Source organism: Galleria mellonella, unplaced genomic scaffold (assembly GCF_026898425.1).
Source record: "Galleria mellonella isolate WM207_F2 unplaced genomic scaffold, CSIRO_AGI_GalMel_v1 utg1634, whole genome shotgun sequence".
Lineage (NCBI taxonomy): Eukaryota > Metazoa > Arthropoda > Insecta > Lepidoptera > Pyralidae > Galleria > Galleria mellonella.
Genome location: NW_026442007.1, coordinates 2,320,200 through 2,337,969, shown reverse-complemented (window position 1 = coordinate 2,337,969; position 17,770 = coordinate 2,320,200). Strand labels below are relative to the sequence as shown.

The 17,770-nt window shown below is 36.0% G+C and overlaps 1 protein-coding gene across 1 annotated transcript; it reads right to left on the bottom strand.

The window, feature by feature from the left end:
• Positions 1 to 465: 465 nt before the first annotated feature.
• Positions 466 to 14,957, bottom strand: LOC113514679 (uncharacterized; the record flags this gene model as incomplete). The annotated part of the gene is given in 14 exon segments (XM_052892643.1): positions 466 to 586; positions 1,769 to 2,006; positions 2,841 to 2,936; positions 3,477 to 3,548; positions 4,341 to 4,509; positions 5,072 to 5,213; positions 5,955 to 6,182; positions 6,555 to 6,608; positions 7,222 to 7,245; positions 12,005 to 12,070; positions 12,218 to 12,328; positions 12,730 to 12,797; positions 13,528 to 13,842; positions 14,807 to 14,957. Coding segments are annotated over 14 exon segments (1,760 nt in total), but the record flags the coding sequence as incomplete, so codon positions are not given.
• Positions 14,958 to 17,770: the final 2,813 nt, after the last annotated feature.

Below are 17,770 nucleotides of genomic sequence, written 5' to 3'. Positions count from 1 at the left end.
GGTATGATCAGTCGAAATAGTTGGAGATTGATAGGAACAGGACCGGATTGTAGTGTGAATACACATCTTCGTTTCTTACATAATAAAATTTTACCAGACCGAGAGCGGACCGAGACCGGGCGCTATGGTGTGACATTAAGGTACATCGCCACGAATGCATGATTAGTGACAAACTAATTTGTAGATACTGTACACAGTATTTAGATCGAAGAGTTGCGCGTTTACATTGGTATAGATGTTATTTTACAACGAGTATTTTTTAGCTCTGCAAAATACAGCAATTTCGATCCTTACAAAACTAAAATAAAACGAATAATCGTATCGATTGTAATAGATATATAATAGATAGTTTAATATTGGTGACATAATCGCGTAAATTTCTTGTATTATACGTAGATCTTCTATTAGATTCATGTAAAAAACATAAATATTGTTATATTTTGTTTATGAATGTGTACTTACTCAATTCTGTTGTGCGAGAGGTCGAGCTTGGTGAGGTACTCCCACACGATGCCGCTCTGCAGCTGGCACAGCTCGGCCTGGTTGGTGGGTCTGTTCAGCGGGAAGTAGATGAAGTGGCTCACGTCTGAAACGGTCAACGTGTCTTTACTGATAGTCAATATCTATATACCTACCATATCGTACCAGCCGTTAACTGTCCACTGCTGAAAATTTCAGGTCGACCTCCACGCGGTTCCCCCTGGAAACCATCGTGATTAAATTTAGTGTATTTCATCACGATGGGCTAACTGGCCTGCTTTCATTGTCACCTATCATCCTTCACTGGTGCGCCGCCAGCGTATCCCGTTAGCGCAGGCGGGGTTACCATTCCATTTTCATCCATCAAAAAAAAAAAACTGCTGAACATAGGCCTCCCCCTATTGGGGGGGTTTGGCAGTAGCTGCCACGCTTAGCAGGTGGGCTGGTAACCGCAGTGAGGCCTTGGTAATGGCAGGGTGGCCAATTCTATGCCGGGACGATACGGCATAAAATATGGGTACAAAGTATTTTTTTAAATAGGATAACATTAGCCTATTATTATGTATGCTGGCTGCGTGGTTTGGTACAGTATTTTATGCTGAAATTTCTTTCTCTTGTACTCTCTCTCTCTCTCTAAGTGTGTGTGTGAGTGTGTGTGAGTGTGTGTGTGTGTGTGTGTGTGTGTGTGTGTGTGTGTGTGTGTGTGTGTGTGTGTGTGTGTGTGTGTGTGTGTGTGTGTGTGTGTGTGTGTGTGTGTGTGTGTGTGTGTGTGTGTGTGTGTGTGTGTGTGTGTGTGTGTGTGTGTGTGTGTGTGTGTGTGTGTGTGTGTGTGTGTGTGTGTGTGTGTGTGTGTGTGTGTGTGTGTGTGTGTGTGTGAGTGTGTGTGTGAGTGTGTGTGTGTGTGTGTGTGTGTGTGTGTGTGTGTGTGTGTGTGTGTGTGTGTGTGTGTGTGAGTGTGTGTGTGTGTGTGTGTGTGTGCGTGTGTGTGTGTGTGTGTGTGTGTGTGTGTGCGCGCGCGCGCGTGTGTGTGTGTGTGTGTGTGTGTGTATGTGTGTGTGTGTGTGTGTGTGTGTGTGTGTGTGTGTGTGTGTGTGTGTGTGTGTGTGTGTGTGTGTGTGTGTGTGTGTGTGTGTGTGTGTGTGTGTGTGTGTGTGTGTGTGCTGTGTGTGTGTGTGTGTGCGTGCGAGTGTGTATGTGCGCGTGTGTACATGCGTGCGTGCGAGTATGGGTTTGTGCGTGCGAGAGTGTGTGTATTTGTGTTTGTGCGATGAAGGCAAGTGAGCCGTACCGTGCTGCAGCGTGAACTCCCGCAGCGAGAGGCCGCCGCGCCCGTCGTATTCGGCGGCGAGCCTCTTCTTGAGCACGATCCGCGGGATAAAGTCCAGATGGTTGAGCGTGAGCGTAGTGGCCTGGATGTGCAGGATGAGCCGCTGCCCGTCCACGTGAATCACGAAGCCCATCTTGTGTATGGTCAGCAGCGCCTCGCGGCTCCGGATTACTAAGAACTTGCACTCCTGCGGTGTGAACTGGGAATCGACCGATTTAACATTTAACACAACCCGATACGGGGAGGATCGGGAGAGTCGTGGCTATCCCGGAATTATCAGGTGCTCCCAGGACGTGAGCGGAGCTTCCATTTATGCGCAAACTTATACAAAGAGAGTACATACGCCAATTTTTAAAGTGGTCAGGGATTGTTCAGTTCTTAAACTGGTATACTGTGTGAAAAATTACTTTTTTAATTAAGGTAGATATTTGTCCGTGTTGACAATGGAGCGATGAACCAAGAATTAAGAGAAATCAAATCATCTTTCCTCTTAGTTTAGATTCAACAGAATTCCAAAATATATTATAAATAGTTTCGTTTTATCTATACAACGTCATCTAGCGCTACGAAATGTACCTAAATTTTATTAATTAATGACGCTGGTTCCAAGTAACTTGAAAAAAAGAAGAAGTTCTCAATTCGGTTTAAATTTCAACCTCTTTTATAAATAGATTTTTTTTATGGGTGAAAATGGTATGGTAACCCCGCCTGCGCTAACGGGATACGCTGGCGGAGCACCATTGAAGGGTGATAGATGAGAATGAATTTATAAATAGATTTGGAAATATCTTTTTTACCAGAAATGATCTTTCAGATTGGTCCCATAGAAATTTTATCAAAATCGGTTTAATAATTTAGTTCTTAAAGCAAAATAACTAGTTTTAATTCGGATAGTCTTTAAATGCCACAGTTAAAAGGCATCACGTTGTTGGTATACGTTTTATGGCTACTTGTTTACGAATGTCTAATCAGATAACAATTAGTCATATATTCGACTCGAGTGAACATTTACAGATGGCTTTTTAATTCTCACCTCTATAAAACAAGGTATGAAGCTTTTTCCTTCCAGATTGTGTAAAAGTGCATCCAGTACTTTCTCCTTTTTCCACGTGGGAGGGTATCCTTTTATCTAAAATATAATAAAAACAGATTGTTATAATTGCACGGAAATATAAAAAAAAATGTGAAAGTGTAATATTACTCTGTGACGTTGATTTTTCAATTTTAATTTTCTTTGGTAGTTAGTGTTTACTTTAAGAGGACGGACATAGAGTAAGATGGAAATGTCTCTGTATGGGTTCAAGCATTAGTACATTAACAAGTTGTCACATCTCATACTATATGTTTCAATTATATAGATAGAGTCTTTTAAAGTGTGTGTGTGTCCCTGGTGTTGCGGGCGACCATAGGCTACGGTAACCTCGTTTAGCATCAGACTGGCCGTATACTTGTTCGCCATCATAGTAGTACAAAAAAATACATGGTTCCCAAAAATAGGTTAACTTTTTTTATAAAAGTGTGTGTGAATTGGGTCACTATAATGTAAATTTATTACTCGGTATATGGGAGAAATAATATTGTAATGTAAGTCATAGACTTATGTTTTAAAGTACCCCGACCTTTTGCAACCACATGCGGCATTATTTCCATCCCCCTTGCTAATACTTACACTGACTTGAATAAACTGGTTGTCTTTCTCGTAGTGCGATTCCATTTGTTCTTGCTCCAGAATCATAACCGACTGCAACATTAGAACAATTTAACAACACTATCTATCTATTATCATCTTTGTTTCGGTAGTTAGATAAATAATTCAAATACACTACAGACATACACTGTAGTCTTACTTTATTACTTTACTGTACTGTACTGTACTGTACAGTAACACCTACGTGCAAACCTCGTCCAAGGCAGGACCCGAATTAGGCGATTATCAAATAACGATGATTTGTCGACACTACACTTGATTAATTTCTCACAAAAATTTTGTGTATTATTTGACCTCTGGCCTGAATTAAAAATAGTTTATTCTTAATTTGGGTATTACATTAGCTAAATCTAATGATTCTGTTCGCGAGAATTGGGTATACTGTGTTTAACACAGTGTTGGGATCTGTAGGGATTTTTTGTACCTCTGATTGTTACTCTTACCTGTGTTAGGGACATGCGCAGAGAAACATTCAGCCTATAATATAATACGAAAGTCTGGCCGGCGCAGGCTCTCGGTTTGGCGTCCCTAATATTTGTTTTAGTTTTAGTGGCAATATTAGGTGGCAACATTACGTCCGGGTCGAGTTGCAGTTTTTTCTATTATACTATGCTATGTTACAATTCTGCCTTGATTGTTTATATGGCTATTGTTTGGTTTGAAGGATGGCGTATGGCAGTGCCACTGAGCACGGAGGCGTAACTCCATAACCAACGCATGAAGGATACCATATGTGTTCCAGTGTATTTCTAGTGATTACCACTCTACACCAGGTGGACTGTCAATTCGTTTGTTATTCTCAGTTATATATAAAAAACACATCACCTTGGATTGCCTGGCTGTGACAGATTTCTGCACCGGCACGGTCTTCTTCCAAGGCCAGTTGATTAGGTTCTTCATGACAGTCTCATCGGTGCTGGTGATCACGTCTTGCCTCAGGTGCACTGGTACGTACTCCGGTTCCCGGTTTTCGTTAGTCAAATCCAAAACTTCTCTGTAACAAGTGGGTTATTATACTTTTACTTACACTTTAAATGCATATGTTAATGTGGATTGCACAGGCAGCCTACACGTAAGTCTACGTTAAATTTTTTAGTACTACATTTACCTCACCACGAGTCTCGTCGTTCTCGAAAGTGAACGTTTCATGCACGTTGAACCCGTCGCTTCCGATTAAATTGATGAGCAAACTAGCTTGCACGCCTGACTCCTCCTTATGCACCTCGGATACATTTAGAAAATATTAATGCGTATTCCACCGTGCTGATGGGGCTGCCATGCAAACTCAAGTCTGATTGAGGTCTCGCATGCTCCATACTCTACGTCTACCTAATTCACTCGTACACATGGCACAAAATTTTAATGCAGAATAATTTATTAAATTAAAACACCGCTGCCACCGTGTTGTGTTAACATCCAGTTGAGATGACAACTGAATTATTATTCAACTACCCACAACAGGTAATATTTATCTGTAATCGCGTCGCGCGAGCTTTAGGCTCGAGTGTAAATTTAAATATATGTAAACAATGCAAAAATTAAAATTAAGAAATCACCTGACAGACTCCTTCTTGTTGCAGAGCAGGTTGATGGTCAACTTAGGTTTCTTGGGCTGCGTGAGGGGACCCAACCGCTGGAACGCGCTCAGCCGCTTGTGACTTCCACCCGCCTCCTGGAACTCCACATCTTCGTTGCTGTCTGCAATGTAAATACCAACATTTTTAATACAACCTATTTTTCTGCTCGCCTCATGGTTGACTGGTTGGACAGAGAACGCCATTAGGTGTTAAGTCCGCCATATGTACACTTGCTGTCATTCAATATATAAAGTATCCTATATTTTAAGTTAGGACATCACTTTTAAATCTGTTCAGCGTTTTTGCGTGAAAAAATAATAAACACCCATCCATCACCACTAATCTACGCATTTATAATAGTAGTTTTGGGTAGAAGGATTGTTAGTAATGCGGACCATCAGTTCCATTGCTAGCAATATACCCTGTCAGGTCGATCTCCACGTGGCCCCCTCTGGAAACCATCGTGCTGAATTCCATGTGTATTCATCACGATGGGCTAACTGGTATGCCTTTTCATTCTCAACTATCATCCCTCACTGGCGTTTCGTCAGCGTATACCGTTAGCGCAGGCGCGGCTACCATTCCATTATCATTCATAAACAAATAGTAGCGGTAGGGGATGTTATGGATGGTTGAAAATTCTCGCTTGGAACATTGAATATGGCAATCCTAAAACTAGAATAATAATGAAGATAAAAGTTTTATGTCGCTCCTCACAGCGAAACATGTCAGTGATTTCTTGATATCTTTTTAGTACATCACATGAGCATATTTTTTAATCATAAAATAAAGGGCCATTATTCACTGGCCTAATTTCAACAATAATAAATACCTTAAACATTTATATTATTCTCTAGCTTACCTTGGCTGGCATCGTTTTCGTTATTAATGTTGTCAGAAATATCATTCATATAGATATCAGAAGGCGAGTAGGGCTGCGGGATAACGGGCGAGCACTGCGACGTCTCTACATACAGCTGCGCCTGCTGTTCTGGAACTTCCTCGTTATAGCTAGGCGCTGTTGGCGTGTTGGGTTGTCCTGACCAATTCATCGTCGGTGGAATCCTTTGTATAGTTTGAATATTATGCTCTGTAAAAATATACAAAAGATTAAAAAAATAATCCGATTTTTTTACAGTGATCAAGATCTTTTTGTCTACTGTAATAAACAGTAGACAAAAAGAATGCTCATAAAACTTGAGTCTTTCTACGTTCATAAGTTATAAATAAACAGAGAAACTAAGGTGAAACAAATCTCCAACATGACGGCACGGGCGTACGAGAGGACGACATCAATCTACTATCATATTGATCACGCGGCTTGAAACCGGGTTTTATTTAGTGTTTTTCTTCTTTTGAACCGGTGTATTGTGCTCTGTCTCCTGAGTCATCTCTTACAATTTTAGCATCGAAAAGGAATGATGACAAATATATAAAAATAGAAACCAAAAGAAATGCTTACGTATCATTCTCCCAGGGTCTTGATTTTGTTGCATCAAAAAGCTCTTCGGGATACCTGTGAACAATTTGTGCGTTAACTCACTAAAAACCAAAATTCTACATTATTGTAACTTGTACAAAAATTGTACATTATTAAAATCATGCTAAAATAGCAGAATATTCCTGTAAACATTGCCATTTAAGAACCAAATTTAAAGTATCACACACAAGCCCAAGAGGTATAAGTGGTACTAAAAAATCCAGTTTTTTGTAATGAATATGCATGCTAATTAAATAAAAATATTATAAAATAAAAAAAATTAATTTACGAGTGCTCTTTAGAATATGTACCTATAGTATTGGAGTAGATTTGTTTAACAACCAACTTCAAAAAAGAAGTTCACAATTTAGTTGTATTAGTTATGTTTGTAACCCCATAACTCTAACAGTCATAAATCGAATTGATATCTGACAGAATAATTTATAGATTGATCCCATAAAAAAAAATATCAAAATCAGTTCAGTACAGTACACCAGTTATTTTTAATTTAAAAACTACACGTTTTTAAATTAAAAATAACTAGTCTAGCCACAACTACCGTTGTTTTTTTTTGTGGCATAGAATTATATTATTAAGTTTTCTTAGAATATTTATTTAAATTCACGTTCAAACAATTATAAAAAAGTACCTTTAGGACGAGAGTGTGTGAAACCTGAAACAAAACAATCAATCAATGAGCCAATCATTTAATTGCATAAATATAGGTAAATAAAGCGATTAATATGCGCAAGTTTATCACAAATTATCGTGATAAAAATGTCGGCATAATAAGGAATTAGGGGAAGCAGTCATTGTATTTTGTCAGATGAAGTCTGACAACGGACGATGTTGAATGTTGGCACGTACATTATTATTATTTATTATTATTATAGCTTTTTTTATCCACTTCCGTGGTCCCCAAGGGTAAAAGCCTCCTCCATCTTTTTCCACTTCTCCTTGTCTATAGCAATACCCGTCCAGTTCTTTCCTGCTATCTTTATTATGTCATCTTCCCATCTCTTTCTTTGTCTTCCAACATTTCTTTTTCCTGCTGGACCTCGCCATTTTGTTGTTTGGAGAGTCCACCTTTTATCTTTGTACCTCACTATATGACCTGCCCATCTCCACTTCTGTTTCATACTATGCTGAAGAGCATCTTTTATTTTGGTTTTCTTCCTAATATCAGTGTTTCTTATTTTCTGTATTTTTCTTAACTTTAAGATACTTCTTTCCATCGCATGCTGACATGATAGGATTTTGTTCTTTATTTTTTCTGTATAGGTCCATGTTTGGCATGCATATGTTAGGCTTGGAAGGATGCAGGAATCCATAATTATCTTTTTTAAGTTGAGACTGTAGTTCCCTTTAAGGATTTCTTTTTGAGCCCAATATTTCTTCCATGTTATGTTTATTCTTCTATCAACTTCATTTTCTCCACTGTTCGTTTCGAAAGAGACCATTTTACCTAGGTACACATAACTATCCACATAATCTATAGGGTTCTCTTCTATTGTGATAATTTTTTTGCTGTGGTTTGTCATGATCTTTGTTTTGGTTGCATTCATATTTAGGCCAATTTTCTTACTTTCCAAATCTAGTTCTTGTAGCATTTTTTCTAGGTTGCTAACCGATTCGCTAAAAAGTACTATATCATCTGCGAAACATAAGTGTGTTAGTCTTTTGTTCAGTATCCATATACCCTCATGGCTCCAATCGATACTTTTAAAGATGTTGTTAAGTACTGCTATGAAAAGTTTTGGAGAAAGTGGATCTCCCTGTCTTACGCCTCTTCCAATTGTGAACTTTTCACCCTGCCTCTCCAGTTTGACTCTGCTTATACTATTAGAGTAAATATTTTTTATAATATTTATGTAGGTGCTGTTTATGTTATTGTCAGCCAAAGCATGCCATATGGATGAATGTGTAATGCTATCGAAGGCCTTGGAGTAGTCCACAAATGCTATGTAAAGTGATTTATTAAATTCTTTGTACTTTTCTATTATCTGTTCTATTGTGTGGATGTGATCGATTGTAGAGTAATGTGGTCTGAATCCAGCCTGCTCTATTGGTTGATATTTGTCAATTTCTGTTGCTATTCTGCTCAAAATAATGGATGAAAAGAGTTTGTAAACTGTGGATAGTAAGCTGATAGGTCTGTAGTTGCCAATATCAAGCGGGTTGCCTTTCTTGTACAGCAGTATAATGTCAGATTCACACCATTGCTTTGGTACCACTTGCTTTTCCAAAACTAGGTTAAAAATTTTCACTATATATGTGATTAAAATAGGCACTCCGATTTTTATGGCTTCATTCGTAATGTTGTCTGAACCTGGGCTTTTTTCAGGTTTTAATTTTTTAATAAGTTTTATGACCTCGTACTCTGTAATCTGGTTCGGTGCTGCTTCTGAATTGCTTTCCTTACACACAATGTCTTCATCTTTATATGTTTCTTTTTCTAAAGGTTTTTTATACAGGTCGGTGTAGAATGCCGTTGCACTTCTGACTATGTCATCTCTTTCCCTGATTTCGCCTTTACCATTATTTAGAGATTGTATCCATTTTTTATGTGTTGTAAGTTCTTTGAAGGCTCTTTTTGAACTTCGGAACTTTGTCATGTTTCTTTCAATAACTGCTCTTCTGTAATTATCATGGTCTTTCCTAATTGCTCTATTAGTTTCCTTAAATAACTTCTTTATTTTTTCTCTAGTTTCTTTGGTTTTGTGCTTCTCAGTCACTAGTTCAGTTCTTCTAGAGATTAGACTCAGTGTTTCACTGCTTAAGATTTTATGTTGGCCAGCTTTTCTTTTCTTATCAAATCTTAAACTTTCTAATATTATTTCTTCCAGTTTGTTGCTCAAGGCCTGTACATCTTCTAAATTAATCAGTGAGTCATGTGATTGTGCTAGATTCTTTTTCAGATTTCGTATATAGCTGTTTCTTTTCTCAGTGGAGTTCAGTTGATTTGGAGAAGTGTTAAAAGCTCTTCTACTTATTTTTGACTTTTTGGTTTTAAGAGTGCATCTCACTAATCTATGATCAGACGGAAAGCTTGTTTTGTTTAACACCTCTATATTACTTACAGAATTTGGATTAGAGCTCAGAATGAAGTCGATTTCATTTTTTGTTTTATGGTCTGGTGATATCCATGTCCATTTTCTAGATTCTTTTTTCTTAAAAAATGTATTCATGATCGACAACTTATTCTCGTAAGCATATTGTATCAGACGTTCACCTCTTTCATTCCGTGTTCCATATCCAAATTTTCCCATTATGATGTTTTCATGTGGTTTCGGGTGTCCAATTTTTCCATTGAAATCTCCAATGACAAGCACGTTTTTGTCAGCTAAGTTTTGTGCTTTTGTTAAGTCGTTATAGAATTTTGTTAGTTCCTCTTCACTTGAGCTCACAGTTGGGGAATAAACTTGTATAATCGATATTGGTCCATCCCTCAGATTCATTCTTAGCAATGCGACTCTTTCCGATATTCCCACAAAACTTGAAATATTGTTCTTTAATGACTTCTTAATAATGAAACCCACTCCATGTAGGCCCACTGTTTCGCCTATGTAACAGAGTATATATTTGTCATGTTCTTCTATAGCGCTTCCCATTTTTTTTGTTTCTGCAAGTCCCATAATGTCCCAATTAATTTTTTCTATTGCTTGGTTTAGTTCTATCATTCTTTCTTTAGTTGCGAGTGATCTTACATTGTATGTGCATATTTTTAGGTATTGATCTATTTTTAATTTTGTTTTTTCTTTTGTATTGCTTAAGTTAATTCTATTGCTACTTACATTTTTGTTTTTGGTATTTGTTATTTTATTTGATATTTTATTTGATGAAGGGTAATGGTCGTCTTCCCCCACGGTGACCAGCCGGCTTGGGGTGTATTCTGTTAGTGTTACATTTGATGGTTTTAGTAAATTTGTTTTGTTTTGATTCCGTTTGCTAGAGGTAGTTATTAGTTTTTTGCTAGTTCCGACATGGATGATGATCTTCCACGTGCCACATAATTAAGTATTGTTTTGGTTTTGGTTTGTCTTTCATTAAATCTGTAGGCAAAACAGGTGAAATATAAGATGAATTTGGACTGCTGTTAGCCAACAGTTTTTTACTGTGATTTTTAGTAGTTGGTGAATCAGTGTTTTCTCTTTTACGCTTTTCGCGATTGCTTTCTTTTGGTTTCTTTACTACTAATTGATCATATTTCAAATAAGCTATATTTCCTTTCTTTCTTTCCTCCTCTAATTTCGGTTGTAGTTTTCTACGTATATCTAGTACCTCTTTGGGATAGTCTTCTTTAAAGTAGATGCCATGTGGAAGGTTAGATTTATTTTGTTGTACAAGGTGCTTTTTCCATGTCGACGAAAAGGACACCACTATTGGTCGGCTTTTGTTTGATGAAGATCCAATTTTATACACACTTGCTATTTCATGACTATCTAAGTGTACTCCCATATCCATTATTATTTCTTTTATATAATCCACTAATTCAGCTTCGCTTCTCTCATGTTCCTTAATTCCAAAGAATACTAAGTTGTTTTTCCTTTTATCTTTCTCTATAAAATTGAGTTTTTGTTCTAATTTTGTTATTCTTGTTTTAAGAGCGTTATTTTCCATTACAAGGGCTTTCATCTTCTCATCTAATGCTTGCATTACATTTTTAGTAACTTCGGTAGATATAATTGAAGTCTGCTTGTTCAGTTTTTCGTCTAGTTTTGAGAGTAACAGTTCCATATTTTTGTCCATATTGAGTGTTTAAAGTCGTGAACGTAATCCGTTAGTAAATTAACACTTTTTAATTTTAGCACTTTTTTCTTTGTCTGGCAACACCACAACTATCAGTGTCAAATATGATATGGTTGGTACGTAGATGTAGATTGGATTTGTAGGGTTGGTACTATTGTTGAAGTTTCTTCTATTGTCTATGATGCGAGATGAATTGTCACTTTTGAATATTTTTGAGGTTATGTTCGCAGGAATATCGTTTAAAATTTTCTAACTAACACTATTTTTTCAGCAAAATTTTTTTATAAATCACACACTTTGTAGGGTTTTGATAACTAATATCACTGTTTTGTGCACGTTTGGTGTTTTTTCCACTGTTTAAGAATATTATCGGCTTAGCAAACTAACAAGAGTATTAACAGTTACGGTACCGGAAACGGAAGTCCCGTACATACATATAATAGATATGTATATACGTGGCACGTACATATAATAGATAATGGCTTATAATGAAATCAATGAGGGATCATCTATTAAAATTATAACTACGTCATACTAGAGGTCTTCACTCACAGATATGAAAGTGGCCAGGAAACTAGACTCAGAGGGAGCCACCGTCACGCGAGTAGTACTAGTAGTATTATAATGGCCAATATTTGTAAAATTTCAATAAGGGACTGTATAATGTGGATGCAACTAAATACCTCCATAAGATGAATATCTCTGTCTCTGAGTGTTGTAGGCGGCGGAGTCGTCAGTTGGTTGTAACACTACAAACAAACAATTAAAATGGTAAAAATATTGTAAGTGAATATAAATTTATTCACAATGTTTTTACCCGATATATTATATACCATTCTAATCTTGAAGATTTTCAGTGTTAAAAGTATACATTCTCAATAGAGTCAAAAAATTACCTGTAAATGTTACGTTTTTCTGAGGGTTTATGGTGTATAAAACAACTGCATCTTTCTTATTGGCCTGAGATGGGCTCTCAGGTTCGAAATGAGTTTGGATTGAAGGTTTCACTGAAAATATAACAAAAACATAAATTGTAATTAAAGAAAAAATAATACAGAAATATGGTTGTGGTAATATTTGATTTTATTTTAGTTGGGATCATAGACAAGGTATTTTTTTTAATATAGATGATAAAAACAGCTATGGAACAGCTGTGGAAGTAGGTTAATTATTACATAGTAACTTATAGTAAATAGATAAAGCCATATTGACTGTATAATCAAGTTGAAAATACCTTATAATTTATGTAGTTAAACTATTCTTGTAACAAAGATAATTTTTATACAATTGTTCAGAAAGTATAAGAGTATGTACAGGAGTGCAGAGTTGCAGACAGACCGCAAACCAGTTTCGCGGCACTTTACTTCAATTAAATAAAACAAAAAATAAAGAATGATAATGCATTTACCTTGAATATGTCTACTTTGATTTACATTAACATTTGGTTGTTGAGTCTCTTCCATTTTTGATCCCCCACTGTTGATATGAATACAATAATTATTATTGATATTATTTATTGTTTAATAAATTATTCCAGATATTTCAAGAATAATATCTTCTTGTTCAAAAGGGGAGTAAAGAGGTTTCTTCAGAGTTGGCAACGCGCGTGTAATACCTCTGGTATTGCAGGTGTTCATAGGCTACGGTAACCACTTACCATCAGGTGGGCCGTAAGCTTGTTTGCCACCTTAGTGGTATAAATAATAATAATATATATTGTTGTGTGATCCATCCCTACTTCTTTATAATGCAGTTTTTATTCTTGTACCTAAATTTTCCTAGGTAAGCATATTGGGAAACTGTAAAACTTACCTAGTTGATTCAAGTAATAAATAATGTTTAAATAAATATCTTAAATAATCAAGGCTAACTAGGTATAGGACTAATTTAAGTTAGTCCATTACAAAGAAATTTAAAACCTAAAGAAGAGACAAAGAGTCTTGATGTAAGTATATTAAAAATTTTACCAATAATGTTCCAGCATAATAGAAATTTGGTATACATGTAGAGAAGGATATATTTTATCTCAGTTAATAAACATATGCCATTTACACTGACAAAGTCGTGGGTAAAAGCTAGTATACATATGGATTAGTGTAGCGGTTTTCTTTTTGCCAAATATTATTTTGCAGTATTCAGTCTTTGTAAATTTCTGTGCCAATTATCTCTCCAAGTACAACTTTGCATGATATTTAGAGGGACTCACATTGCCACAGAACTTGATGGATTATCACCAGAGGCTACAGATGTTTTATTACTATTTTCTCCTCTGTTAAGAGCTGGTTTGATTTGTTCACTGTTAATAGTAGGGCCCGATGCAGATGCTTTTCGTTGTTTAATTTTAGGCTTCTGATGCGGAGCCACGTTACCCCCAACTTTTACTGATTTTGGTTGCTCCAAATTTAGAATAGCTGGTGTTTCAGGGTCTAAAAACGGACCATCTGGAGGTATATCTATATCCGCCCAGAATTTATTTGTAGTTGGTACATTAGCAGATTTCTTCTTTTTGTTTCGGTTTACCCTAAAAACAATAGTAATTGGTTTAATATGCCATAACAGGGGTAAAAGGGATTGTAAGTAATGGGGATTAGCAATTCTATTAGTAGCAATATACTCTATCAGGTTGATTTGCTCGCAGTTCCCCCTGGAAACCATTGTGGCTGATCTATTGGTGAATTTGTCATGATGGGCTAAGTGATCTTCATCTTCAGTTATCACTCCTCTCTAGTGTCCCACCAGTGTATACTAATAGCGAAGGTGGGGTTACCATTCCATTATCATCCATTAAAAACAAATATCATTACAGATGTAGGACACCTGGTGCTGGGATTTGTTGCAGGTTATTTACAACCAATCAGTGCTGTATAATGAACAACTTATTAATATGATTATGAAATGATAATCCCGCCTGCACTATTAATATACACAATAAGTATAGGTAATGTCAGTACCACTGTCATATCTATATATGTGTTAGAAAAAAGGGTCATTACCCATTTCGATATAGCCCATACCTGTTGAATAATCTAATTTCAATTGTTTTTTATTTCATTTATATATTGGATAAATGATATTTAATAAATCATTTACTGGGCTAATATATACATATAGTAACTACAATACATAGATACTGCTATATATTATCCACCACTGGTACCAGTAATTTCATATTCTATTCCAATACTGATGTGGGAAAGTAAGTTTTATATATGCTAAATAAAATTAAAAAAAAAAATTATGTGGCCTTATTCAGACAAGGCCAAGAAAGGTCTGACAAAGTAAAATGTGTGCGCGGGATGTTTATGCATCTATTTCAACCATAGGAAGAAAGGACGCTGAGGTTATGTTTGCATCCGGGCACTGCTCGAGTTAGAGAATTAGGTTCGGGTTGAGCCAACGAGACATTATTTAACCTGACAGAGAACTATTACAAAACTAAGAGAGATTATATGTGACGACCAAGACTTTCATTTAAAAGTACGTACGGCTGTGGCCGCGACTTTCTGTACTGAATATTATGTAAAGTTTGGTTTCTTTTCATGCTTTTGATTCCTTAATACAGCAAAAGTATATAAGATGTTTTTGTTTTGATATTAATCATTGACCGAAAAATGCTATTAATCTACGAGTCATTGACACACAAATGACAATGTTTGACAGTTGACAGAAATTGACATTTAATATGACTTTGATAGCTAGATATACATAGATGAAGGATTCTTAGCAATTGTGATGTAGGTAGGTAGGTTACTACAGCCAATTTATTAATATAATATCGATATACTAACATAGTTAATTTTAAAATTTCGTGTTATTTACACATATTTTAAATACAAAATCGGGATATGACGCTATAAAAAAAAAGAAGACCACGATGTGGTGCAATCTACGTTGAAACGTCGTCAATCAAAAAGCAGGTATGTAAGCACTACTTATCTGCAAAGGTTTTTTCATCGCGTCAAGACCTGTTTGTTTAAATATATTATATAATGATTTTAAATATATTTACTTTAATATTTGTTTCAACGTGGTTTCGACAGAATATATCAGTGTGGTCAACAAGAAAATTTAATAAATCTGCAAGGTCATAGATTAAAGATATTATTAGCGCCCTGCTACTCCTGCGCTATCTGTATACGCTGGCGGAGCACCAGTGAGAAATTATAGGTGAGCATGAAAGTTCAGAAGAATTTTACGAGAAGTAACCATGATAGTTTTCAAGGGGAACCGCGTGAAGGTCGACCTGATAGGGTACATTGCTAGCAATGTGGCTGTTAGATCTCATTACTAACAATCAATTTTACTCTGCGTAGAAGGTTTACTCCATATTTATTTAAAAAATTAAAATCGTGTAGGTACTTTTCACGTAATCTGCATAGTTTTAATTTTTTTAGAAAGTATTTATATTATTTCTTTAAAACACTTGTTTCTATAGATATGAGTTATAAATAAACAAAATTCGATATTAGGATATTCTAAGAAGCATTAAAGCAATCAATATAGTCGAAATGATTAGTAGGCTGGAATGGTAACGGACTATCCACATAATTGCCTGATATATAAGTAGCTGATATGCGATGGAAAATAAAGGTTTTCAAGTGAGAGCTCGTGTGGTGGTGTGAGCAGTGTGCTCCCCTCTGCAACCTCTTCGAAAGGGGAAGAAAGGATTGTTGGTAGTGAGAAGTAACAGCATCATTGCTAGCAGTATTCTGTAAGGTCGAACTTTACGCGATATCTCATTATGCTGGGCCAATTGATCTGTTTTGACTTAAGTCAATTGTTTTGACCCATCTTACGATACCTACGAGAAAGGAAGGGTGGACTACTCTATGCTGACACCACATGTAGATACAGATATGCTTTCATTGCGGGGAAAGGGATTGTTAGTAATTGTCATGTATAGTTAGTTTGAAGGTAGTTGAATAATATGATTAAAACAGTTGTTGTCTGACATTGGGATGGTTTCATTAAAACATTACATGGTGGCAGCGGTGGGATATAAGGAACCTATGATTCCAGTAGAGATACCCCCTTTGCCGTGGACGAAAGTAGGTACTGATATTTTTGAGTACAGAAGAAAATATTATTTGATTGTCGTAGATTATTATTCTAATTATGTTGAAGTATGTAATTTACAAAATATTACCTCATATACAGTCATACAAAATATAAAGGAAGTATTTTCTCGTCATGGCATACCTGAAATATTAATAAGTGACAACGGCACTCAATTTAGTAGTCGCGAGTTTAAATTATTTGCTAGTGACTGGAGTTTTCATCACGTGACTTCTTCACCCAACTATCCTCAGTCAAATGGAAAGAGTGAGCGTGCTGTACAAACAGTTAAGTCACTGTTGAGTAAAGCAATTAAGACAGGAGGAGATTTTCAATTAGCGTTATTGAATTACAGAAATACTCCTAGAGAAGGTTTAAGCTCTCCTGCACAGATGTTAATGAGTCGCAGATTAAGATGTAAACTTCCGGCCAGCGTACAAATATTAAAACCAAAACTTGTAAATGAAACAGAATATCATACCTTGGTCTATAAGCAAAAGTCCAATAAGGGATACTATGATCGGCATTGTAAGACGCTATGCAAGTTAGAAAAAGGTGACCAAGTAATATGTAATGATGGTAAAAATCGTACTAGGGCCACTGTAGTAAGCACGGCTGATACGCCTCGTTCTTATATTATAGAAAATAAAATAGGAACCAAATATCGACGTAATCGTCGTCATTTAATCAAATGTGAACCACCGGAAGTAAAGTTTGAAATAAACAAAGCTGAACCAGCCGTGGTTACTAAGGTTTTAAACCAAAAAACATCTGAGACAAGGTCGGACGTATGTATCGGTGGCACGATGGATGCACCGTACCGCACTGCTGAGACACCGCCGGGTTCGAACCCGCAACCAAATAGCAGTAGTGGTAGTATGTTTCTTAAACCACCGCTTACGCGCAAGCGTGCCAAAACACTCAAATAAATTAGATAGAATGCATTCTCAGTGAACACACTCATATCTGTTTTTGTATAAAACATACTACATCTACTATATTTCTTTATATTGATTTCTTTAGCAATAAGGTGTTATAAAGTAGTATATAAGAAGTACATATTAAAGCATTACAAACTCGGACTGTAATTGCATTTACATGTTTATTTTTTGATAAGGTTTATTTTCATCTATAGATTTAATAAAAATATATATTCCTATTTACTGTTTATAGACTTGTATTGTAGTAGATAAGTAACTATGTAGTTAAAGTGTATATATTTAAGCAAATAGGTAATAAGTACTCAATTATATATTTTGTTTGGGAATATAAGTTCTTATGTCTTCTTTTTTTATATAGGGAAAGATGTCATGTATAGTTAGTTTGAAGGTAGTTGAATAATATGATTAAAACAGTTGTTGTCTGACATTGGGATGGTTTCATTAAAACATTAC